The 26,512-nt window shown below is 50.2% G+C and overlaps 3 protein-coding genes across 14 annotated transcripts in view; 1 reads left to right on the forward strand and 2 right to left on the reverse strand.

Moving 5' to 3' along the window:
• The window catches only part of LOC117639964 (neurogenic locus Notch protein), a 77,851-nt gene extending 64,198 nt beyond the window's left edge, over positions 1–13,653 (reverse strand). Inside the window, exon 1 of the mRNA XM_034376076.1 lies at positions 13,273–13,653. Within this exon, the coding sequence (XP_034231967.1) occupies positions 13,273–13,417 (145 nt within the window). The 5' untranslated portion in view covers positions 13,418–13,653. The remainder of the gene's footprint in view (positions 1–13,272) is intronic.
• Positions 13,654–14,041: 388 nt separating this feature from the next.
• Positions 14,042–17,190, forward strand: LOC117640694 (coiled-coil domain-containing protein 151). Of its 2 annotated transcripts, XM_034377505.1 has the most exons (12): positions 14,042–14,389; positions 14,468–14,574; positions 14,659–14,780; positions 14,853–15,005; positions 15,077–15,181; positions 15,275–15,454; positions 15,571–15,686; positions 15,759–15,946; positions 16,041–16,218; positions 16,285–16,429; positions 16,524–16,778; positions 16,849–17,103. In XM_034377505.1, exons 2-12 carry the CDS (start codon positions 14,487–14,489, stop codon positions 17,101–17,103), a joined length of 1,785 nt encoding a protein of 594 aa, XP_034233396.1. In that variant the 5' UTR covers positions 14,042–14,389; positions 14,468–14,486. The 2 variants fall into 2 exon arrangements, with proteins under 2 accessions (XP_034233396.1, XP_034233398.1); XM_034377507.1 differs by lacking the exon at positions 14,042–14,389 and having other exon boundaries at positions 14,487–14,574; positions 16,849–17,190.
• Positions 17,117–26,510, reverse strand: LOC117640692. Of its 11 annotated transcripts, none has more exons than XM_034377501.1 (13): positions 26,373–26,510; positions 23,632–23,697; positions 23,426–23,545; positions 23,155–23,343; positions 22,784–23,065; positions 22,537–22,709; positions 22,238–22,430; positions 22,087–22,154; positions 21,821–21,997; positions 21,519–21,726; positions 21,170–21,436; positions 20,805–21,059; positions 17,117–20,669 (listed from the first exon to the last, which is right to left on the reverse strand). In XM_034377501.1, exons 3-13 carry the CDS (start codon positions 23,498–23,500, stop codon positions 19,944–19,946), a joined length of 2,613 nt encoding a protein of 870 aa, XP_034233392.1. In that variant the 5' UTR covers positions 23,501–23,545; positions 23,632–23,697; positions 26,373–26,510; the 3' UTR covers positions 17,117–19,943. The 11 variants fall into 11 exon arrangements, with proteins under 11 accessions (XP_034233392.1, XP_034233390.1, XP_034233386.1 ...); XM_034377499.1 differs by lacking the exon at positions 23,632–23,697 and adding an exon at positions 24,936–25,074 and having other exon boundaries at positions 26,373–26,505; XM_034377495.1 differs by lacking the exon at positions 23,632–23,697 and adding an exon at positions 23,758–23,934 and having other exon boundaries at positions 26,373–26,500.
• Positions 26,511–26,512: the final 2 nt, after the last annotated feature.

The raw sequence follows: 26,512 nt of genomic DNA on the forward strand, positions 1-26,512 counted from the left end.
GTCTATCGTCCAATAATTCCTCCACACTCGCTCCTTTCCTTCGTTATTAGTTGGCCCGTGCTGACCTCACTGAATAGCCACCCCTGCCCCACTAAAACGGTTTCCGCTTGCAGGCGCGGGAAGATCGGACAGGATATTAGGTCACAAAAATATCGAACAATAAATACGTAAGAAACAGAGCGGTCTCGCAATAATTTTAAGGATACTGTAAAGTGAAAAAATGTGAAATATCATTTTTCAAAATAATTGTGGCATCATGTTTGTATTTTGGTTTCTAGTTGCTTACTATAAGATGAACTTAAACCCAAAGTTGAGGCACCCAACTCCCATTAGTTTCTGAGTTATTGAAGTTTACGTAACAAATTTGGTCGTTTCTCCCAAATTCTCCTTGCGAAGAACCAAAAGTTGTGGAGACTTCATTTTTGTTTTACAAGTTCTTTATTGATTTGCCTATCTCGTGGCAAAGCCGGATTTCCAAATTTCCACCATTAAACAGAAATTTTTCTCAAAAAATTTATTTTTACCAAACCTTAATTAATTTTAGAAAAATAAGAAAAATACACTTTTCAAAATAAGATTCCGGCTGCCCTTTGCATATACAGTCAAATCTGGCTTTGCTAGTCTGTTTGCACGTTTATTGGGCTCTAAAATAAAAAATCACACTTCCGTAAACTTTTTGGTTCTTCGCAAGGAGAATTTTTAATAAACGACTAAATTGACACTAAAACCCTCATAACTTTGGAACTAATTGGAGTTGGGAGTCCAGTCTGTGGCTATAAAAGTTTTTCATAGTAAGCAACAAAATCACCAAAAACCAAAGCACTGCCACCTGTACTTTGAAAGACCCACTGTCTGTAAAAAAAAATAGACACAATGACAACCCACGTAAATAAACGGTATTTCTCGGGTGTTCCAACACAGTTATCTTGCATTCAGCGCAATCATAGTGCAATTTTGTGAAATCCATCGCAATCTTATTGCAATCTTGTGAAATCCATCGCAATCTTATTGCAATCTTGTGAAATCCATCGCAATCTTATGAAATCCGACCGCAATCATTGAAATCGCCTGCAATCTAAAGAGATCCGGCGCAATCTACGCAATCCTTGCAATCCGACGCAATCCTGCGAAATCCATGAAATCACGCGAAATCCCGCGAAATCCCGCCTCCTTGCAATCATGTGTTCACCAGAAAGGGGAGTTATTCCCCCCTCGTTCCTCGCTAAGGTGCTTCGGCGTTCGCAGCCCCCTTCCCTCCCCCTCCCCCTCCCCCTTCCCGATGCCACGAGGGCCCAACAGCAGCGCCCCGGTCCTCCCCGCAAGGCCCGCAGCACACCGTTAAACTGAAACTATCCCCGCGTCCAAGACGTCGAAGCACCACCGGCAGCGCTACATCAGCCCAAGTATCAAACCTTGCGGTCGCCCAGTTCGACCATCTCGGCAGCCGGGCCGGGCCAGGCCACAACACGGCGGCCGGGCCGGCTAGACGTTTTCAACGGCCCCGCGGCTCAAAACAGTGCATTCGGACGCGTTTCCAGAGACGAGATAACAGTGGACAAGCGCTGCCAACACCGCGAGTCTTGAGGCGGCAGAGATGCTGACCCACGACTGTGACACGGCGTGACACGGCGTGACACGCACGCACGCGTTGCGTCACCCGTTTGCACAGCCGAGAAGCTCCATGCGCCCCGCCCCGCCCCGCCTCGGTGTGTGAATGGAGCTGGGCGGCGCGACATGCCCAGGCACGCCGAGCGACGCAGAGCGACGCAGAGCGACGCACAGCCAGCCACGTCCGGAGCGGACTTGAGCCCCAACGGCCCCGCCCCGCCCCGCCCCGCGTGATGCCATCAGGTCCGCACGCCGAGCAAAGGGCCTGGAAGACGGAGGCGAAGTCGCATCGTGCCAAGCGCTGCCCTGGCACTGCCGAGCCGCCGGCGGCAGGTCGGTGGGCAGGTACGCTGGAAAACTGGAGAAATGCTCTTGGGCTGGCAAATAGCGCCGACTTGGCACTAACCGAAGCACAGCGACCGTAAAATATTTTTCCGGGGTCCGGAATGGGGTTGGGGCGCCACGAGGTTGAGAACCGCCTCCTCCACACCGTCTCCAGCTTCCTCTCCAGAGACGCACGCCGTGAATCCATTACCGCTGCGTGCGGCGTGGAGATGGTCTGCGGGTCTGTGGCGGCCCACCCCCACCCCCTCCCCCTCGAAAACGAGGCGCAACCCAACAGCGGCCAGATTCCTCACTGGCGCCACGGCCTCCACGGCCTCCACGGCGACGCTGCGTGGGAACGCGACGAGGACAAGCCGCCGCCGCCACCGCGAGTCGAACCCGCTACTCGGTGCCCCGATCGCCGCGTCGCTGCCCGCTCGGCTATCGCGCGCGTACCGCAAAACACGTCTCCGAACCCAAAGACTAAAGAGCCACATTCCAGCAGGCGGCGGCCGCGGACGCGACGCCGGCAGTGACCACGCGAGCCTCGGCCGATTCCGGCCATGTCTCTCTCGCACTCGTGGGGCGTTCCGCAGGGGTGCGAGAGAGACAGCGCGACGCGGCGCGGCATCGCTCTGCTGACACACTGCCGGGGTCGCGGCTCGCGGCAGGTGCACTGTGCACCGCCAGCCCGATACGTACAGCCCTTCAAAGTGCGAGAGAGACAGAATCGGAATCGAGTTGCAGCAGCGCTGCACCGTGGGGCCCGGGGCCGGGGTCGGTGGGGCCTCACCGCCGGCAGGCCCGGCAGGCCGGCAACCAGACGAAAAGAAACCCAACCGCACTGCCGGCCCTGCTGGCCTCGTGAAGCACTCCCCAGATGCGATAGCGCGCCCAGATAGCCGCCGACATGCTGTGAGTGTGTGTGTGTGTGTGTGTGCTGTACTTGGTCCATGGGCCAGTGTCATGCTGTTTGTGTACAAGACTTCGTGTCGGCGTGTGTGTGTGTGTTGCAGCGGGCCCGCGAGTGTGTGCGTGCGGCTGTCACCAGAGTGCGGACAACTACCCACCAAACCGGGTGGGAGTTTCGCACCAGCGCGCGCCGTGGGCTGCGGCGTACATACTGCGGCAGTGTAGCAGCAGCAGAGCGCTTCTCGTGGATCACAAAAGGCGGAGACGCCGACAGAGACGAACGTGAACGCCCGGCCGGCGCCGAAGCCAGCGACCTCCCGGGCGTCGCCACCCACACCACGAGTCACACCGCTTTTCGTCGCTGTCTCTCTCTCTCTCTCTCTCTCGCACCCCAGCGGGCCGGCCCGAGAGTGCGAGAGAGACGGAGCGGCCACTCTGCGGCCCGCCCCGAAAACAAGCTGCGGCTTTGGGCCGAGCCCTTTGGGCCGAGCCACCCCGCGCGAGCAAACACAGACGCCGCGCTGGTGCACTGTGGTGCACTCACTCCAGCGGGCGAGTGAGACAGCAAGACGGAGACTCGAGTGGATCCGGCTCCGCTCCACGCTCGGCGTCGTGCACTTGCCCTCTCGGCTTGGGCTTGGGAACGACGGAGCGAGCGTCTGAGTGTAATGTGTGAGCGCGACGCGCATGTGCGGCATGCTGCAGGTCCGGGACCGCCGTGCCGAGGGGTGGCGGGGCGTGGTGGGCGGCGCAACAACAAGTGACTGTTTGGATTCGTGGGCCTCGGACTACTCGGCCTACTATCACAGACGCACTGCCCAGGTCCACTGGTCATGCCTCTGCGATGCGCACGCGCCTCTGCAGCGCTCAGCGCGCGGCTGCCGTGCTATCTGACGCGCGTGCCTATGCAGAAAACATAGGCCGCGTCGCCCGTGTAAATGCCAGCTAACTAACAGACTGGCAGATAGGTTGCCTAGTAATCAGGCGTTAGCCAGCAGTGCTGGAATAATCTGATTGTCACCGGCCTGTGGCCGATGCGTTCACCTTAGATGTTAGGGATTGAGCACGTGCCCCCCTACGGAGCCCCGACTCGGGAGAAGCTCCAGTTAGTATCTACAACCACCGTAGCGGAAACAACTGAGCCCTCTCCGCCGAATACCCCGTCCGCGAAAGTGTCCGCGTGTGCCCGAGTACTCACAACCCGGTGTCGTACTTCACCCCTTCACAAACCCGTAGAAACGCTGCGGCTAGACGGTTACGCGAGTGATCAGTGCAGTGAAACCTAGCGACTGAGGACCAAGTGCAAAGCATCCCTCGACCCGGTTTGACCCCGCGGCGAGCTGGATTAGGCAGCCTCACACAGCAACCCCGCAACCCCCGGCCAACGTGTGATACTACTCATCCCGCGCCCCGGCTCTCGTAGCCGCGTCCCTCTCGCACTCACGACGCGTCCCGTAGAGGACTGCGAGAGAGACAGAGAGCGACGGACTGTTTCGGAATCACGAGGCCCGCCAACTGCCAACGGCCGCCAAACGGCCCACCCCGCGTGTGCACTGCGCGCGAGCAAGGGTTTCACGTTCACACGCCGCCCCTCCCCGCCACATGCGGCCCATGTGGGGATGCGGACTGTGGGGCGCCGGCGAGCCAGCCGACATGTGCGCCACGGTTGTAATAGACTCGTAAGCAGCAAGAAGTGGCCGCACTGGCACTTCACATGCGGAGGGAGAGAGAGAGGGGGTGGCGGAGCGGAGCCAGAGGCCCACGATGACGAAAATTCCACAGTTTTAGAGTGGCGACGAGCTCGATAATTTAGGAGCTGCTAGAGTCTGACAGCACAGCAAAGCCTGGAAGGTGAAGAGCAATCCCTTCCCAAAGTCGTTGCATATTGAGGAAGAAATCGCAGCCTTCGAAGAGACTTGAATGCAGCTCCATTTCAAAACCCGATCCCTGACCAATATGAAATGCCGCCCCGTGCACAACTCTCGCCGTTCGGGGCGACGCGAGCGCCCTCGGCCGGTCGTGACGCGGCCGAGCGAGACCGCCCCCCCCCCCCTCTCTCTCTCCTCGCAGTTTCCAGTTCACGTTCAAGAACTTATTTGGCTCGATGGAAATGGAATGCAGCCCCCATTGCATTGCAGGCGCGCAGCTCCAGCGTGCTCCAGCAGCGACGCGGGACGCCGCCGCAAATGCATTGTCTCACGCACACTCACACTCTCGCACTCGTACTCACACGCACACACACACACACACAGGGACGGAGAGTAAAGGCGCCGTACTGGGGCGCAGGAGACACCGTTGTAGAGGTGATGCAATTGCTTTTCAAAGATTAATGAGGGCGAGTACACACACAGACACACACAGGCACAGACACACACACAGACAGACACACACAGAGAGAGAGACGCCTATTTTCGCTTTCCCACTTTCCACCTGTGCGCGAGGCATGCTCACTCACTCACACAGCCACAATGCGAGCCCTCCCACGATCGGCTGAGTTGCAGTGCGGGCTGCAGGGCTCTGCAACCCCTCTATCTTCTGGTTGGCGCCGTTTGCCCGTCCGCGCGCTGGGAAGTCGAAACCGAGCGAAATGCATCATCAAGTGCCGACCGGCATCGCCGCGGCAACGCGCGCGGTGTGAAGATTCGCACGAAGAAAGAGGACTTGCATTTAGTGTCCCCTCCCGCTCACTCACTCTCTCGCTCCGCCGGGCGGCGGGCGGGAGGCCCCCCCCCCCTTTTCCCCGTTCAAACACACGCTGCGGCCCGCACCGCACAGAGACGTGCATTGTCCCTGTGCTAACAGCGCGCGGGGCACTCGGGGACGGCGGCGGGCCGCCCAGACCCAAGCGCCGTTTCTTCGATCGCCCCGTCTCTCTCGCACCCCTCCGGGAAGCCCCTCGAGTGCGAGGGAGACGGAGAGAACCGACGCCTCGGAATCGGACTGTTCGGACTGGTGCCGCACTGCTTGCATGATACTTGATCTTTCGGAGACGCGCGAGTAGAAAACGCCCGCGCACTCCACTACACCGCGACACGGCCCACACACACATGCACGTTCCCAAACAAAAGACACACACACACACACACACACACAGTCATCAAGATTGACTTTCAGCTCGAGAGATGTGCAAGCAGCCCACGAAAACCGTTTCCCACCGGGTGACGGACAACTCGTCCCCACTAACTCGTCCCGGGTATATCTCGACCCCAGTCTAACTCGCCCCGGGCCGAAGGCCCGATTCGCCTCAAATGTCATGCCAACTCGTCCCAATGTTTTAATTTTTAAAAGTTAAAAAATATCTTTGCGCGCACCTCGACTTGCCCAATTCTAGTTTACTAGTTAACGTGCAACGTCCCCTCCCAATTTCGACTGATTTATTTTTAACATGGCCACTTGTCATAAGCTGCAAAAACGTCCTAAAAGAAAGAGCCGCTAAAATAATTGGCTGAAAAAAAAACCTTCTGATTTTACTGCTTTTTTGCCCTTATCTGTGATTTATTTAACTTCGCCGGGGATTGTGGGGACTGAAAATTTGAAGTCATCCCGTAGGGCAAGGATCAAGAATATGGCCACAGATTTGACGAAAAAATCGAGATGCAGCCCAAGCGACTGCTAAACAAATAACTTTTACTAAAATGAGTTTCTGAACAAAAATCCTTCATTAACGACTGGTAACCCCCAAGAAAAGTTAAAACTTTGGTTACATTGTTGCCCAGAAAATGCAATTTTAGGAGTTGCCAGTCCATCGCATCGGCCACAACCGGGCGGTTTAAATTCAAGAAACGTTTCCATGAGTTGATCCCTCAAAACAGGTAAATAAAATTATGTAAAAGAACTTATTTGATTGGTGGCGAGTTAACCCGGGAACCAGATGGGCGGGGTCAGATGTGCGTGGGGCAACCTAGGCCGGGGACGAGTTAGCGGGGACGAGTTGTCCTAGATCCTTTCCCACCACCGATCCGCCCGCCTCGGCCTCAGCGTCATCCACCCATTCGAGGACTACACGAGGAGAAACAAAACCGACTCTGCCGCCCCGACGCTGGACAAGCTGGACAAGCCGCTGGAGAACGACAGGCAATCCAGCGCGCACGTGCTGGGCTCGGCCTGGAGGCGGCCTGGAGGCGGTTTCACAACGGAATCGAGGCGCGAGGGCGCGCGAAGGCGCCACAGCCCCTTTATTCTGACAGTGTGAGGTCGCGATCCGCGCGAAACAGAACGCGCTGCACTCGCGGGGCGGGGCGGGGCGGGGCGGGGCGGGGCGGGGGCGTAAATGGAGAACACTGGAGTCTCCAGGCCTGGACAGCCCGGGGGCATCACGCGTCCGCGTCCAGCCGGTGCAGGGCCGCACGGCCAGGCATTCCGAACGGTGCTTTCGTCGCTCCGTCTCTCTCGCACGCGCGGGGCGGCCCGTCGGGGAGCGAGAGAGAAAGAGAGGCTCCGTTCGGAATGGGCCTGCAGGGGGAGCGCATGCACTCCAACGGCTGGCTCGGCTCGTCTGCATTGCTCCATCGGGCCCCCGCCGCCCCACAGCCTTGCCAACGTCCCCCTACACTGTCACAATGGGCCCGATGGGCCCGGACGGGCCCGGACACCCGGGCGACCTGTGCAAAACTAGGGTGGCCGCCCCGCGCCCCAAACGTCCACACATGACGCGCCCTAGGGTGGCCACTCGGCCCCTGGACCAAGGGCCCAGGTGCCCGAACAGCTTCCCACGCTGCCTGCAATCGCTCTGCTTGCCCTGCTTGGCTCGCTTTTTTACAGATTGGATCAAAGCCCCACCCCGCCCCGCCCACAGGGGCGCCAGGTAAACCCATCGGGCACCACCCTAAGTGCACTCCAGCCGGCCCCGCACATAAGAGCCCCAATTCCCTCGCCGCCCCGCGGCGCACACACACGCCCGCCAAAACCCAGGTTCCGAAAACCCACCGGCACTGGACGGAAATCCACGGTCGTGTCGCTCGAAGACGACGACAACGCAAGTGGCAGCAGTCGCAGCAACAACAAAGCAACAGTGTTGTTCCCGCTACTCCTACCGGTGTGGCGTTCCAGGTTCGCCACTCTCACTCATTTCGGGAAACGGCGTCCCACGCTAATCCATTGCGGTAGGCCAGGCCGCTCTGTCTCTCTCGCACCCACGCGCAACGCCCCACGAGTGTGACAGAGACGAACGCTGTGCACTTTTCAGAGCGAGAGCCAGGGCAGGGCCTCGGCAGGGCTTCGCGAACACGCCCTGCCGTTTGCATCGTTTGCAGCCTTTGCAGCTTTGCAGCGCACGGCGGGCGGGGCGGCAGGCGATCGCATGGCAGTGGGCCGAACCGGCAACACCGCGCCGCATCCTCGCCCAACCCGACCCGGCGGCGCAGCGGGCCAGCCAGCCAGCCAGCCAGCCAGCCCGCCCGGCCTGCCAGGCGGCCAGCCTCAGCCTCCAGCTCCAGCCACGGCTCCAGCCGCCTGCAGGCCTCCAGGCGGGCGAGGCAGCGCCCTGCCGCCCTGCGCCTGGCAGCATGCTCCAGGCACCACACTTGGCTCCAGCAGCATTCCCAAGTCCCCTTTCCAGTTTCCAGGAGGCAGGGCCGTCGCGCCGCCAAGCTGCATTTTATTTTCCACGTCCTTTTCCAGCCGGGGATCCACATCGAGTCAAAACACTGACACGGTCGCCGGCAGCGCGCAGGCCGCGCCTGGCCGCCAAAAACACCCTCATGACTCACGCCGTCGCGCGGAACGGCGGAGCACGGCGGAGCGGCGCGGCGGGGGAACGACAACGACGACGCGACGGCCACCTTGCCGCCGCCCGCGCGCCGCTCGCGCTTCCAGGAAGCCGACGACCCCTTTCCCCGCGCACCACGAGCACGGCGATGGCCACCGCAACCCTCTGCGCTCCGCCGCCAGAGCGGGCCACCTTCCAGTCGAAACTCCACCAGACCAGGGTTTCTCACCAGAATTCCGCCAGCGCTTTTCGTATAAACCTTTCCTGCCGGTGCTCAAGATAACCGGCCCGGCGAAGACTGGCGAGTGCCCCGCGCCCACGTCGACGTGACGACGGCGAGCACCGCGTCCCCCAGGAGCCCCAGGAGCTCCAGGAGCACGCCGTCCGCCGCATCAACTTGCTTCATTTCCAACAGCAGACGCGTTCGCTTTTTTGTCGCCCCGCCTCGCCCCTCTCCCTCCACCCATCCATCCATTGCCCCGGGGGAACTGATCCGAGGAAGAGAGAGAGAGAAGGAGAGGGAGATAACGCATAGGAGAACAGCTGCACAGGAACCCCAACGAACCGGCCGGGCATGCCTGCCTCCCCCTCCTCGCCGTGCAGTGCGGTCCGGCCGTCCGCCGCGCCCAGGCAGCCAGACAGACGGGCAGGCAGCCAGGCAGCCCGTCCGGCCGCTCGGCCGGCCGGCGGCGGGTCGCGCTCCCGTCTCCTCGACCTGTTATGAGCACCATGTATGTTTGAGTGTGAGTGAGTAAGCGCGGCGCGCGCGGGACGCGGGCCGCAGGGGCCGCAGGGGCCGCAGGCCGGCCGGGGCGGTAGGACCCTCCTCTCCTTTCCCCTGCCCCTCCCTTCACTCGTCCACGGCGGCCCTTCCCCGCTGCCCCAGGCAGCAGCCCTGCCGCCCCGCCCTGGCCCAGCACACGCAGTCATTATTCCACCATGATTATGAAAAAAACAGATCCACATTTTGTTCGTCGGCAAAATGGCACACATCCCACGCAGCAGAAGAAAAAAAGGAGCCAGCCGACAAAAAAAACACACACACACACTACATAAGGACAAAGATGAATGAATGAACGAACGGGAGAGGGAGGGAGAGAGACGGGGCGAAGCGATGTTGATCGCCGTGTGTCGAACGATGAATACATACTTGGCAAATCCCCACCAGGGTAAGGCATGGCGGCGGGGCCCAAAAAAAAAAAAAAGCGCGAAAAAAAATGAATTTAGCTTGGTATTTGAGCCCATGGTGAGGGTGTCGAGCCGCATGGCGCTGCGGCAAACTAAGGGGGAGCAGCAGCACACACACCAACTCACACACGCACACAGACACGGACAGGGGGTGGCATAATGCCCTACCTAACCGGGAAGTGCTCCAGGCGACTCCAGGCCAGGCAGGGCGCCTCCAGCACCGCCTTGTTTTCGCACGGCCTGCAGGCCTGGAGCAGTGACTCCAGTCGGACTCCATCGCCGGACTCCAGCGACTGGGCGACACGCCGTTCTCACATGACTCTAATAAACATTGCATTAAAATCCGCGGCCAGACAATGGCGCGGAAAAAGAGAGGCGCGAGCGTGGGGAGGGGGGAGGCAATGACACACGGAATAAAGCAGGCGGTGTGCAGCCCGACAACGAGATGGCATTTAAATTACAACAATGCAGCCTCCTCCCGCCGCGCCTGGCCGCGCCGCGCACGCTGCACGTGTTGGGCCGTGCAGCGTTGCAGCGACGGGACGGGCACCGCGGCACCGCGGCGACCGCAGTCGTGGGTTCGAGCCCCGCCTGGCCCCGCCACCGCACCGGCATGTTTCCACCGACAGTTTTTAATTTGCACAGTCGTTACGCGCAGCCTGTCTGCCTCTCTCGCTGGCGAACGCTGACGTGGTGGCGTCGGCGGGGGAAGCTGGAGCCGAGGCTGCAGCACAACAAGGCAGAGGCCGGGCCGCGATAACCGAGAATGCAAACACACCGATCGGCCCGTCGCGCCCCGCGCCCCTCTCCCGGCTGTTTGTGACAACGCTGATTGCCGCGACGGGCGGGGCGGAGCGGGGGCCCAAGGGGACCTCATAGAGAAGAAAAGGGGATCAGAGGCCGTCAACAGCGCGACGCGCCGCGACAGACGTCCGCCAAAGAGACTCAAGTGCCCTCACCGGACCGAGTCCGAGAGGGAGGCCCCTCCCGTATGGGTGCGAGAGAGACAGGCAAGCCGACCGGACCTCGGAATCAGCCAGCCGGTCCGTCACTCGAGCCAGGGGTCGTCAACGCCACAGGCCGCGCACGGGTCACTTGTCCACCACACTGTACCTGACATCCTGAGTTTCTACGGGCCATCTGCGTTGTGTTCGCCTCGCTTCCACCGAGCGCCATTTGGCACGAGCACGACACGCGAGAGCCGCGAGAGCGTCCCCGCCGATCTGGCAACGCAAGTCGGTCTTCTTGCCGAGAGTGCCGCGCGCCCCGCCTTTAGCCCCGCCGCCCCGCACGCCCACGCCCCCTTGCCGGCTCGGCCGTTCGGCCGTTTCTCCAGGCGCGATACTGCGCCTCAGTGCCTCGGTACCGAGGTACCTCGCTCACACGATACCCATTCCGTATCACGCGAGGCGCGGCGAGGCGCTGCCCAGTGCACTGAGCCAGCCAGCCCGCTCGGAGCGGCACAACAGACACGTCGAGACAGCGACAAGACGTGCGCCGGACTCGGCCGAGCCTTGCATGGAGCCCCAGCCACGCTGGACACATCCTGGACACCATCCTGCAGGACCCATCGCCTCGCCCGAGAAAAACATCCCGGAGCGAACGCCAGGTGCGGCAGCCTGCGCAGCCAGAGTCCTTGGAAGGCCCGCGAATCCTGGAGCCTGGAACGCTGGAGTGTAATCAGGCGGCGCTCCAGTCCAGCCCCTCTCCAGCCTCCAGCCGCTCCAGCCCGCATGCCAGCTCCCTGACGTGTCCGTCACGTCCGAGGCGAGGCGCAACGGGCAGCAGCGCGCAGCAACGCGGTGCCGCTCTATCGGTAACCAGATGTTAAATCACTTTCATACCGGCCAGCCGAGGTGCGGCGACCGCCATCCGCATGACGCAACGTGGCCACCGGTAGCCGAGCGTCCAGCGGCACTGCCACCGGCGCGGCAGGGCGCGGGTTCGCCGCCCGGTGACAACTGACGACTTTTCGACAACCCCAGTCTGCGCCGCTGTTTCGAAAGGCCGCCCTGGAGCGACTCCAGCCGTCTGCAGGGGCTGTCTCTCTCACACTCACGGGCCGAGCCTCTTTCCGGAGGGGTGCGAGGGAGACAGAGCGACTGCCGGGGCGCCTCGGTCCAGCGACATGCACGGCTCGACTGCCAGAGAAATGCCCATAAACAAGGCCGCCTCGAGGGACATGTCCTGCTGACGGCAAGTGTGTCCAGTGGAGTCTCCATCCGATAAGGCAAAGCCGAGACTACGTGACCCGTGTGGCTGAGGCCGCTGAGGCGCGGGTTCGAGTCCCGGTCGCGCCGCCCCGCCTTTTCGATCGCCGACCGGAAGCGTGTCGCGCGTTGAGGTCTCCGGCCGAGTGCCTAGGTGTGCCCGGCGACTTGAATGCAAGACCACCTGTGGCGCCGCCCGGCCCGCCCGCGAGACGCTGCCGCCCTTGACGTGCAGGGCCTGTCTCTCTCGCACCCCTGCGAAACGCCCTCCGTCGCCCTGCGAGCAAATGAGACAGACAGAGCGACGGAATGGGCCGGGTGTGCGTTGCACTGCGTTGCGGGGCGCAGCGAAGCCCGCTGCCCAACAAGGCAGAAAATAGTCGGTTTCACACGCGGCAGCCAGTCGGCAGCGCCAAGCGGCGGCGCCGTCGCGACGCGCACCGACCACGGCTAATTAAATTGCGGCGTGATGGTAAGGTTGCCACCCGGCGCGCAGCGCGGCGCAGCGCGCACCAAGTTCCCACCGACGTAACGAGAGCCGCCCCGCGCGCGCAGGCGTGACCCAGGTGGCAACCCGAGCGCCGCGCCGGCCGCGGGGGTGGCAACCCTAGCGCAACAGGTGGGGCGCAGAGAGACCCTGTCGGCCCGGGGGGCGTGGGTGGGCTGGGCCGGGGCAAAAAGCAGAAGGGCTGCTGGCTGTGCCTACACCGGATGTGCTCTGTCTCAGCCGCACTGCTTGCAGCAGAGCTTTGCCCTGCTTTGCCCTGATCGGCCGCTATCACGGCAGCACTTCGATAAGGCAATTGGCGATTCATTCGTTGACTCTGTCTCTCTCGCACCCCCTGACACCCCATGCTACGGTGCATCCTTGATCCGTCCGCTCCGCTCGGCCCACCCGCCAAGGCGGTCTTAATCCGCCCCCCTCCCCTTCCCCTTATCAAAACTGGCAGGAAAACTCGTCTGACAATGCGTTAGATCGGCGCCGGTTCGAAAATGGAAATTACCCCGTGCTTTGACATGCGGAGCGCTGAAAATCGGCGAAAACGGCGTCCCCGCCCGGGCCGGGGACACAACCCAGAGAGGGTGTTTAGCGTTTCGCCCGAGCGGCTCGGCAACCCGTTCGACACCCTTGTGCTGCAGAAACGTCTGCTGAACAACACACCTCCTCCGCGTTGGCAACCGTTTGGCTCGACTGACAACCCGCAGGTCCCGCAGGACTCGGGCAGCGACCACTTGTTGTAACCTCAAAGCAGCGTTTCGGTTTCAAGGCCCAAACACCGGCTGCTAACATTACAGGGACGCGTCCTGGGAACGCGAACTTACCTTGGACAGCGGGGACGGTATTCCATAAGCACAGCAGCAAGGCCGTTGTAACCAGAAGGTAATCCACAGGCTTCATGTCGGGGGTAACGTATCCTTCGGGTGAGCACTTTACATTATCTTGTTCCACAAAACACACACCACTCATTCAATTTTGAAACTAACACCACAACACTCTCACTCACTTAATCACAATTTCACTCCGCACCTCCTTCGTGCAAACGCGTTCACTTACGCACCTCCATGGGTACCACATTTGAGTTTCTAAACTTGACACTTTTTTTCACGCAGCCATCGCGGCGACAGCCAAGAACGCAGGCCTCGGGGCGGCCGAGACGCGAGGCGCGAGGGTACGCGGTCAGACGCAAGCTGACGAGCCGAAGCCGAGCGGAGCCGAGCGGAGCGCGCCACCGTCGGGCCCTCCGCTCCACCATTGTTCCAGCGCCCGGCAAGTAGTCCCGCCGCCGACGGCTGCGCCGGTATCGTTCCGCGCGCCCACTGTGGGAAAGTTCGCCACAAGTCCGGGCGAACGCCCGTCCCGGGAAAGCCGGCCCAGCACGCTCAAATAGACTGCTTCCACGGCGCTGGGCGGCTTTGGGCGGCTCGATTTGACGGAAAGCCAATCTGCGACACGTTCGAAGCGCCCGAGACGCGGACTGTGTTCCCGCGCGCAAGACGCGAAGAAGGCCGGCCGCGCGGTGGCACGCTGTAAAGCACGCTGGAGGCAGAGGGGTGGGGAGGGGTTGCAGGGGTGCTTTCGGCGCCTCCCGACTGGAGCGAGGGACGCTTCGGGTCGACTTCGGCTGTCTTCGGATGCCGTTGGGTATAGTGCGTTCGCGCTCTAGAAATTCGTTCACAAAGGTTTCAATGATTTAACGCACCGCTGCTTGACCGATAGGCTCCACAGTGCAGGTGCAGGGTGTCTCGGTACCGCACCTATCGCCTCTGGTGGCGAACTTGAAGGCCCCACGAATGAATGAATGACGCCGCTTGGTTTTCCAGGAAGCTTATTCAAATGAGATGCGCCCTTCGCGTATCACGCGGGCTTTCCCCGGTCGATCTGTTGCCCGGGAATAAGATTTTCACTTGTTTGTTGTGTGCAAACTGAACTGAGTGCTAGGTAAGCATAGATTAGTTTCAAGGTGGCTCCAATTACTCCAGAAGCAAGTGACACGCGTTTTTTGAATAATTGATCAAGTGACCAGCTGAATATCACCATGCCTTACGAACCACCCGTCGATGAAAACGACTTGAATGCCACAAATAAAAACATTATTGAACTGAAGAAGAAAATTCAGTTATCAGGTAGGGTGTAGTTATAGGTCCATAGTTACCTTTTCTCTTTAAAAAATAAAATAAAAGCTGATTTTTTTTATGGTAAATTTTCAGAGGGTCAGAGGAAAGCACATTATGAAGAATGTGAATCTGAAAAAAAGCGGAATGCAGAAAAAATTCGACAGTTGAAGAAAGAAGTGAAGGAGCTGCGCATAAAACTAAGTCAACCACCCACAGTAAGTAGGAATTCCCTAAGTGCTCCATAAGTTTTGAACTACTGCTGTAATTTTTCTCCTACCTTTTTGTAGTGTGATGGCAATGTCCTTAAAAAGTATTGTCAGAATCCCAAGGAAACCTGTGCCTTACGGGAGAAAAAAAATGAAGATGCAGTGGAAATTATGGATTTAAAAGTAATAGATTTGAAGAAAAAGTTAGATCTCCTACGCTTTAGATCAAAACAGGTAATAACATAAGGTCATGTGAGATCATTTGATCACACTTGATTGGTAAACCTTGCAAAATTTTGTTGTAGCATCAAGAAAAGATGAAATCACTTGCTGATGAATACAAGAAGCTTTTGACAAAGAAACAACAATCCCGCCTAATCAAAAATAAATCTGAGGCTCAAAAGGAAAGGGTATGTGCCTATACTTTTTTTTCATTTGGTTGTTTTTAGGGTCTTGAGATAAATTTTAAAGAAAGCATAATTCATTATTCTTCCAATTTACAGAATACACTGGAAAATCACATTCACAGAATTGAAATGAATATGATGGAAGCTGATCATGTAAAACGGAAATATTTGAGCATCAGGGCAAGTCTGCTGGATGACAGTGTAGAATTTGAAAGCAGTTTAAGAAATATGGAGGATGTGATTGTGAAACAGGATCAAGAAATCAAACATCTGGAGGTTTGTCATTTCACCTTGCCATGTTTGCAACAGGCTTTTTCAGACCCGCAGTAACTCTGTGAAGATTTTTTTTTTTTCTGATTAAATGACATTATTATACAATAATACTTTTCAAGGATATAAATAATGAAGCACTTGCGCTGCGAGATTCAACAAAATCTATGCTTTTGAGACAAGAAGCGTCTGCAATGAGTATAAGTAAGGCAAGAGAAAGGCAGCTCCAGGAGTTCAAGTGAGTACTTTGTGCTTAGTACTGTCGTTACATGAGAAGAATGAATTCTTAACGTAGGTGAATTGTTTGTAGGATGAGAGTAGAGGAACGTAAATCAGCGTTGGAGCAACTGGAAAGACGCATATTTCCAACTGGGCGACCAGTTATGCAGCGTGAAGATTCTCAGGGAACCCCTGATTCTGGTCAAGTTGCAGATGATGATTGTGCACGTAAAACAACATTCTATGAGAATGCTTTCTTAAAACTGAAGGAAGCCACAGGTACACTTGAAAATTTCCCATAGTCATGTACTAGATTCATAGATTTGTACACTGAGCTTGGTATGTTTCTGTTGCTTATTTTCAATGTCCACAGGGGTGACAGAAACAGAAGAGGTGCTTCAGCGATTTCTTGGGCAAAAGGAAACAAAGTCTCGACTCACTTACTTGAGAAAAGTTACTGAGGATGAGAAAAGAAAATTAGAAAAGCGCAAAGAAGTAATGATGGCTCAGCTAGAAGCCTTCAAATTTGCTGAAGTTAAGGATAAAGAAGTGTATGTATTCCAATTCAAGTCATATCATTCTTGCTTCTTGCATTTTCATGAATTTATTTTTCCCAGGAATGTGGAAGAAATGGAGCATGTGAAACTCAGCATAAAGAATAAGAAGACTGAAATACTTAAACTTGAGGAAAACATAAAATCAGTGTCAGAGCAACTTTGTAACATAAAAGATATTTTGCACCGAATTTCCAAGAAAATAGAGGTAAGAAAACTTTTGCCAATGAAGCAAGTTTGGTAAATGAGATGGCTCAAAGAAGTTGATGTCTAAATAATTCCACCTTACAAATGATGGACAGGCTATTGATGATGTCAAAGTTCCTGAAGCAACTGAAGACCTCCAAGAAGTGGAAATATTCCTCAAGATTCTGGAGTCAAAAATTCAAAACGCCCTATCTCGAATTAACTTGGTGGCGCAGCTACTTGATCAAACAAATGAAAATTCCCTTCAAGACTTGACTGACATCCAAGACAACACACTAAGTGTAGTTTCCTCTCAGATGCACACTCACCGCACAGCTGCTTTGATATCTGCAGTAGAACCTACAGCTCAGGTAAATATTTAATGCAACATTGAAGTTGAGCAATATTTCAAATGATTTATTGTAAATTTTTCCCCTGCAGGAAGGTCCATGCCCCGAAGAGTTATGGCAATTCTCGTCAAAACCAGGAGCTGCAGCCGGTGCAATGGGAGGTGCTACTGCATCCACTCGGAAGGATGTTTCAGCAGCAGCAGGCACACCAGCAATACCAGAGACTGATGAGGAGGAGGAATGTCCAACTCGCAGCTTTTTAAAGAGGCAAGCACAACTAATAGTTGATGCCAAATCCCGCAGGAAGGCCTTCAGAGGAGTGGCCCTAATAAAAAGCAGAAAGTAGAAGATCTTAAACGTTGTGCTTATAAAATGATTTTATTCATCACAGGAATAGTGTTTTCTTCTTCCTTATTAAAGGACATTGTATTAGATCGACAGATTAAGTTTGATTGCTAGTTAACCTGAATCTGACGATGGCATGAACACAGTACATGAGTTCAAGAAAGTATACTTCACAATAATTTCAAATCTGCACTGATGTGAGAACAAATTCTTAAATGATTTCCAACCTGTCATGACACATATACATAAAAGTTATGTTATCTTCAGTATTAATCAATCTTGATGAAATTCAAGACATTTAGGGATGTCGACCTTCATGAACCCAACAGAAGGAGAAACAAACAAAACAAACAACAATTAAGTCCAACTAGCTATTCCATCAAACCTATCTACAACAAAATTTTAGAAATACAGACATTAACTTCTAATCCAAGTTCTCAGTGCACCCTGTGAAACACAAATCATTAGGAATTTCTGAATTCCACCCCTCAAATAACATAACAAAGCTGCAAGTTCATTCTCAAAGACACAAACATCACCAATTGCTGCTGAGTGCTAAGAAATGCACAATTTCCTTACACTTAAAACATAGAAACCTGTGGTTGTTCCTATAACTAAAATATCACAGAAATAAAAGATATTCAAATGAAAAGTAATGTTTCCGATGCACAGCAAGAGAGTTAATTGTAATACCAAAACATAAAAGTATGAAAGTATTTCAATACAATTTTAACTTGAAATATTCTCTAAAAGGAACAGTATGGACCAATGCCCAAGAAAACCCCAACCATCATCTGATAAATGCTGCTACAATTGAACCAACTCACACTATAACCCTCAAATTAACTCTCTTAGAAGAGAACCATATTAGTAGCAAGGCAACAATATGAAAGCCTCACTTCCAGAGCACAAATTTACCTAAGTACAAAAATAATATGTTTCATACAACACAAGATAATATTAACACCAATTACTTTACCCTTCCTTATGGTCCCTTTTTTGTACAGTAGATAATAAACACCAGTGGATAAATAAGTTTTAAAGGCTCCTCACAGCTAGGTACCTTCCTTGATGGTACGATTCAACTTTTGGCACAAAGAGATTGCGGCAAAAGTACACAGAGAAGCAAATTTCTTATTTGCCATATTACCCCAAATTAAATTTGAGTAAATTATAGAGTAAGACCGAAAATTTGTCACTCCTCACATTGGGTAATTTTAGTTTGAAACTGAAATACTATTAAATATAATACTATGAGGCAAGGCCCTCAGATTTAAACCAAGCAGTCTCTACAGTCCATCAGATGAACACATTGTGGTAAAATGACACAGACAATTTTAAAAGTAAAGTAAAAGAGCAGCACTGGTAAATCAACAAAGACTTATTGTGTCTTTGAATGCACTACTTTGTAGGATAGGTTAACACTTCAAGTAAGAATTTGTGGAGTGGTTGCCTTAATTCAGTCTACAACAATACAGCAAGTACCATACATATTTAAACCACAAACTATTACAGTCATCCATATAATTAAAATAAATCTATGGCAGTGGTTAGTCATAATTCATAGTACAATGCCTATATACAGAAAACTTGCACCACTCAGTTAAAAGAATTAAGTTTAGGTAAAAGAGAGGGGATAGGGAGTGGGGTGGAGGGAGGGGATTGTAAGGACACAAGGAAAGCCTTAGGGGATTAAGGGAGAAGGAGTTACCATACTTTGAAGGTTTACATGCACAGAATTCAACAAATCAGATCACTGAGGAGTGGAAGCTTTAATGGCCTTCATCTAAGCCAATTTTTTAAGTGGGAAGACTTTATCTAGAACCTCTATGACCTCTGAAAAACAGCAGTTCTTAACTTCCAGATGCGGTAATTTAATTACATTGAGGGGAAAACAAAACCTTTGAGGGGCAAACAAAACCTGATAACCTATTTGCTACATTTCATAATGCGATGATTGATTGATACCAAATGATTCTGTACAACTCCACAATTTTCCTAGGCTCTTTGACATCATATCACAGCTTGTCATTAAAATGAGCTAATACCTGAACCTTATGAGATTTTTAAAAAAAGAAATTTTGTTTACAAAATGGTTTTGGTCAGAAAAAAAAATATTTTGGACTGAAAGCCACATTGCAAATACATAATAAAAAGATAATAGCAGTAACACGCGATTCGCAAACATGATTTTGGCTGGATATTCCCATACAGAGACAAAATTATTTCTGTACAACAGAAAATTAAAATTAAAAGGTCAAGAGTTAACAACATGTGATCCTTCTCTTCAGTGATTTAAAAAAAAATGATCAGTGAATACCTAGTTCAAGAAGATAAAGATTGAATCTAGGCATAGCAAGGTGGTATGAATAATTAGTTAACTTAGGCGTTACATGTTTTGTGCCATACTGTCACAAAAATCACAGTCCAAAAAAAAAGTGAAACAATGCACTGGTTAATGTATTGAATGAAGAAAAATTGAAAGTGTATGGTAGAAGATGGGAAAACTTAAGACTGGACAATTATCTAAACACACAATAAAAAAAAGCATCAGAAATTAAAAATGCACAACGAGTCAGATAAAAACAACTAAAATAGGACAATTTCCATACTTCCAAAATATACTACAATACCCTTTTTAAAGCACATGGAAAAGAAACCTTTGGGAATGATGCAATTACAAATCTGAAATATGAAAACCTGAACAAATGTCCCAAGTAGAAGGTGAAACATATTGTACCACCAGGAGCCTGGAGTTTAAAACTCTTATCACATTAAACAACTATGCGCTAGTCTAAACTTTGGATGGTTGAATGAAGTAAAACCCTATCATCATACATACTATAATGAATAGTCCCATTGAATAAGGTACTCAACTCCATCTGCAGTAACTCTCCTACCTTTTACTAAAAACTTCTCCCCTGAAGCAATTCGATTGCGAGCATTGAATATGGACTTAATGTTTCTCTTGACATCAGATACTGACATTTCCTCAGGGCGTGCAAAGGTGGAACTTGAAGATGATGAAGTCTCCCCTTGAGGGAGGTGTACATCAGTAGTAGTTTCCGGAACAATAGGCTTGTGAGGACTGCGGAGTAGTTTGCCACCAACAATACGCTTCTCCAACTTCTCACCAGAGTCCAAGTGCACCGTTTTGGTTCCAATGGTTTGATTTGACTGGAGACGCCTTAAGCGTCTTCTTTGTTTAACTTGCCCATTCACAATTTTGATATCTTTCTCACTTAGTTTCCTCTTCACAGCACGCGCTTGTGGTGGTTCATTGATAACAGGGGTAAGTCGAGGCAGAGAGGGGAGCAGAAGGTCCTGTGGATCCTTTTGCAGGACTATGGGGGCCCCTATCAGGTCAGCTATTGTAGGTAGACTTGAGGGTCGAGTTTCTGGGGGACTGATGGAATCTTCTTCAAATTCAGTGTCGGCTGGTGTTGAAGAAACTGAGGGCATAATGGATTCAGTAACTGGCGAAGCTACTGATGGTGTGACATCCAATCTTGTGCATGCAAGAGGGGTTTCTACCAGCTCTTGGTGTCCTGTATACTCAGATTCAAACTGAAATTTTAAAAAAAGGAAAAGAAAATTATTTCTGGTGCAAACAATATCAGTTTTCATAATGATAACAATAATAAAATTAATAAAATTGATAATAGAAAAGTAAAATTAGCACTGAAAGAAAAATGCACTTACTTTCTCAACTTTTAAAACTACATCCGTCTCTGCTACAATTTCATCTTTGTTTAATGCAAGTTCTTCAACAAATGGTTTCTCTTCTACTTTAGGCTCTTCATTTAGTGTAATTGTGAATTTCTCTCGACCGTCTTGGCTGTCCTCTAGGGATATGGGCACTGAGAGGGACGTACTTTCCTCTCCAACACTTAAATCACTTTCTTCCCCACTTGAATCGTAGCCATCTTGGCTTGCATCATTTTCATCAAAGCTTTCCTGTGAACAGAAACACATTAGATTGTTTTTAAAATAACTGAATAATCAAGGATTGTAATGAGTGAAAATAAAACAGATACAATGTATGAAAAAAGCGGCTTCAAACTTACAGCATTCAAGGAGACACAAGTGTCATCTTCCGAAAAACTTGTTTGACTGTCAAGAGAGTCATATCCATCTTGGCTGCTGTTTTCCAAAACGTCATCACAGTTTCCTGCACTCAACAATTCTTTTTTCCCAAGTGCTTTACTTCTGGGAGAGACCTTATTTCGATTTGCTCGTCGGTTGTGTCGCAATGATTCTTGAAGGGCTAGCCGATTAGAAGCACAGAAAGCAGAGGACTTTTTGGCATAACCAATGTAACTATCCATGGGCACCTGCGTCATAAATTCAGTGATCAAGAGTTTAAAAAATAACTCAAGACATATACATACGAAAGTTACTTTGCCATTAACTCACCTTTTGCCCATTCACTGAAATAGTTGATGAAAACTTGTGGAGCAGAATACTAGGGTCAAGAAGATGAATGCCTATGGCAGCTTCTCGCAGATTTCTTGAAATATTAATAGGAGCACATGGAGACTGGCCAAGCATCAAGCAATAGTTAAACTGAGACATTTCACCATCTGGTTGCAGTACAGTATCCTTCCTCATTAAATACTTTGCACTGTGAACAACAAACAAAGGTTAATAAACAGAGCCAACAACAAAAAAAAAAGAATCAACTGAACTAGGAAAATAATGGCTCTTGATCAACTTACTCTAAAGGTGGCCGAAATGTAATATGGCACTTTTTCCACCAAGACTTCACAGCATCATCTGTAAGAGGTCGAACTGGGGGCAAGGAAAATGCAATTCTTTTGGGAGGAACTCTATTTCGAAGGCCCCAAATCCGCTTTTTAGTATTTAACTCCTTTCCAGATTTAAAACGGCAGTTTCTGTAAATTACAATAAAAAGAAATGATCAGTATATGCACAAAGAAACTTGGATGGATTATTAAGAGTCATGAAGAAGAAAGGAAAGTACTTTGTTGAGTTATCTTCTAGCATCTTCAGTATAAATTTTCGCAGTTCTGAATCACTGCACTTTACAAGCTGAAAATAAAAGTAACTCCATCATATTTTTGTTTACTAGTGTAGTACAGGAAGTAACTGTAAGCTTGTATAGCAGTTAATACCTGAGCAGGAATTTGCAGATAAAACCAATTATTTTTAACATATGGAATGATCTCACTGTCAACATCAAAGTACTTTTTCTTTTTGAACAATATCAAGTTGAAAATTACAAGATGCACAATGTCTACCCAGCCAAAATCAAACCTTCGTAAGAACTCATCATCATTGCACACAGAACACAAAAAAAGATACAACCTAAAACAAAACCAATACATTATTAAAAAAAAGAACCAACTTCAACCCAAACCAGTGGAAATAAGTATAAATTATTGAAATAAATCTTGAGAACTTTATCACTTACTGATCACCACAATATAGAGGAAAATGAAGGCAGGATAGGCAGTCTTGGTGAAACCATTGGCGGCAATATGCACACTGTAGCATTTGTATATACCAGTCACCAGGTTTTCCACAGTAGCAATACTGCTGACAATCATTTACCCTGTGTGACTCATCCCACACCAAGGATTGCAACTGCAAAAAATGATTGTTGTTACTGTCATCTCAAAATAGATCAGCATTCAAATTTTTGTCTATTTATAACTCACAGAATAAGGCAGTTCACGAATGATGGGCTTCTTCTTTATTGGGCTAGGAGGGGCATTCGATGTACATGGCACACGAGGATGGTGCTCAGATATTGCAGCCGACACTGATATACTGGCGGCGGTTTTAGAAGACAGTGTGCTTGGCAGGGATGCTGGTAAGGATATTCTGAGCTCAGCATTAGCATGAGCTGAGGCTAAGCTAGGCCTGCCACGCTTCTTCTTCAGCGTTTTGTTACATCTTATACAGAGCCACTTGGCTGCAGGGTCTACTGGGACGCTTGGCTGCAAAAATAAGAGCATAACAGAATAAACACAATGTAAGCAATGGGTGATAGTTCTCAAATAGGATTAATGTTGGTTGATGACTTTACCTCTAAACATGATCTGTGATAACCTCGTCCACATTTGGGGCATCTAACAACATTTTGGTCAATTTTCTTACAAATAACACAGAGAATTTCCTCAGGGTCATCTTTAACTCTTTGCAACTCATTTAAGTGGGCCCAGCATTCCTTGTTATCCAGAAAACGCAACATGCATTTTTCTGTGGCTCTGTCAATCTGAAATAAGTGTTTTCATAAAAACTAAACAATTAACAGAGATGAAAAGAGAGAAGATGTGAAAAGAGACCAGCACAAGTACCTGCACAATTGTACCCATAAAAAATTGACCAGTGTGATTTCGGTCAACAAGGACATCTTCACCTTCGACAAACATGGATGTGGTGCTGTCAGGAGCCGCAGGGGCGTCCTCAATTCTTGACTGTTAAACAGAGACCCAGCTATAATAACACAACTACCAAGAATCCTAGGGATTAAATTTTATTTTCACTATTTTCAGCAACTCACAAAGAGACATAAATTCAATTAATAGGGGCCCTAGTTTAGCATCATAATTACACATCAGATTACATCCTGAAAAAAAAAAGATGCCTTCAAATGATGGCCCTACTATCAACTTCTACAGGTTATTACCTTCTTAAAATTCGGTTGTCTACATAAAAGTACATCAAGAACTTTCTGTGGTATTCGTTCTAGAAGTACATAGCAACCCTGTTTAACATTTGTCATGTTTGCATTCTGAAGTTTGCGGATATTGCTGTCCTAGGGTATATCCTACAGCATTCAAATTGTTACATTGTATTTCTGCACCTGTAAATGAATCAATAACATCTTTGCAGATGTGGCAATACGAAGAGTTTACAAAATTACTTAAGGAAATGTCAAGCCTCAGTATAATTAAGTATCTGTGAAATGGACATTTAAATTTTAAAATATAAATATTTATAAAAAGTTAAAATATCTTGGAAAAATTATCAAATGCAAGCTATGAAAAAATAAGAATGGGGCACAATGAAACGGCACAAAAGCTTAGAAAATCACAAAGCCACATTACATCGAGTAAATATGCCTTGAAATTAGAAAAAATAAATAAAAGACAGTGCTTTAAAACAAAAAAGCAACAGTGACAAACCACCTTGCCACAAACATAAAGGTCAACACAGTAAAAGCAAAAACAAAGAAGCATGATTGACCCTTTCAAAGCAAGTCTTAAAGTGACAAAAAAAGGTGGAAAAAATTAAAAAATATGAACGATCAATGGAAGCATTGCCCCGAGAATGATCTGAATGTAAGACAATCATTCAAAAAGTGGTGTTTCTTTACATCCACTCTCGATCCTTGCATGCCACAAACACAAAGAACGAAACCCGCACATGCACACATACAAGTAACAGTTTGAATGCTTCCAGACAAAACAATAGCCGGCTAACATGCAAAACCCATAAATTCTACTTTGACACATAAAATCTAGTAAATAATTAAAATTCCTTTGCTCTAAACAGAGCCTTTGGAAAAAGAAATAATACACTTGCACTAACAGAACGAAAAAAAAATTCTAGCATTGAACTAAAAATAAGAATTTTTTAGATTGGATTGTGCTTTATTAAAAACACAACAGAGGCATTCTTCAACACTTTGTACCTAGGGTCTAAACATAATCAAAGGACAAGAACATTGACTCAAACTAAGGGACTAAAACTGACTATTGATACATGACAAATAAAACAGTGTGCCTTTATGATTGGTTAAAGTTGTAAGCCCTCTCTCTGTTAAAATTTCAAAAAGGATGAATTAAAATTGCCTCTGCTCACCTTCAAGAAAACAATGCTGTGTGTGTCAGTCATTGCAGACTGCACCAATCAACTGGGGTGCATTGGCACCAACACTATTTTAATTGTACTATCCATTAGTAGGAAAATGCATTTCAAGCTTGTGATGAAGTGCGTATGTCTGAAAGAAATGAGATCACATCAGCATGACATTGATATGCATAAGAAGAAAACCTAAAACATGGAACACAATCTGGAAAACCCTTCTCATGGTGTTATGATTCAGTTACCCATTTGTTTTCTGATGATCCAGTCACATCCAAGTTATTGCTTTATTCTGGTCAACACCTTACCTTCAGTTGTTGTCAGATATGAGTCACTCCACTGTCATTCAGTAGCCTCTCAAATATTTCCAAGTCCCAAAGTCTTTCCTGGTAAGAATCAGCAGTGCCTTCCCCTTCACCTTTAATCGCCCAGTCAAATGTCCATTCGAGCAAGTCATCTATCAGACATTTACAGTTAACCTATTCGGTGAGTCAGTCGTCTTCCAGACAATTTCTAGTTTCAGGGTGATTTACCTTTCAGTTAGAGGACCCTTACCAACACTCACGTAGCCACAAAAAAAAAGCAGTTGTATACACAGAGCTTTGTTCCAAACACACATCACTAGAAACGTAAAGAGCTGATTCTTTCAGAAAATGGAAACTGGCCACAGTGGTACAATAAAAGAAGTAAAGCGTTGTTGCATGGTCAAACAAATGAGGCCTTTCACAGTGATTAGACTCAAAATAAAGCTCTTATCGTTGTCCACTAAAATTAAGCAAGTGACTTGAGAAGTCAAAAAGAAAATTGCGATATTATTCCTTAGATCCAAGGTTTAAAGTCTGCCAAGAAATTGTAGCCATTCGAAAAAAGACAACAATTTAAAGCCGGAGAGAGACAACCAAAACATTAGGAGGGTCCGAGGCCTGACCGCTAACCTATCTTATTGAAAATGTTTACTGATGGGCGGCCGGGATAATTTACCTGTGCTTCTTTTTCCCCTTTCAAAGGAAGCCTGTGAGGCCTGATGGGCCTGCTCGTGGGGCAGAAGGCGAAGACCGTGCTCCAAACAAGCCTTGTTTTACATAGCGCTTGAAAGAACGACGGTAAAAACCGCCGGGAAACAAAACTCAAGGGCTTCGATGGATGCACGAAGGTAGATGATGGTGGTCTCGCTCGCACCGATGTCGGTACAAATGTGTGATTGCGGTGCGGGGATGAAGTTTACAGCAGTTTCCGATAGAAGCGCCCCATCATCCATTAATAATGTACACAAATTAAAAAGCTACAAAAGGGGTGAACGATCGCTAGCTCACCACCACTCACACACACTGACGCGAACGAACCTCACCCCCACCATGCCCCCACCCCCTACACACACACACAGACACGGCCAGAGACACTCACACATGTACACAGTAACAAACGAAAACCAACCAGAAAGAAGACTGCGTCGTTTTCTCTAAGGATTCCAGCAACAAATGTAAGGCATTGTTCAAAACCACATCTGCTGAATGGCGAGGGGCAAATTCCGGGTCCAAAAAAATGTTAGCTGTCTCGTCTCTTCGGAAGAAGAA

Source organism: Thrips palmi, unplaced genomic scaffold, assembly GCF_012932325.1.
Source record: "Thrips palmi isolate BJ-2018 unplaced genomic scaffold, TpBJ-2018v1 HiC_scaffold_12, whole genome shotgun sequence".
Classification (NCBI taxonomy): Eukaryota; Metazoa; Arthropoda; class Insecta; order Thysanoptera; family Thripidae; genus Thrips; species Thrips palmi.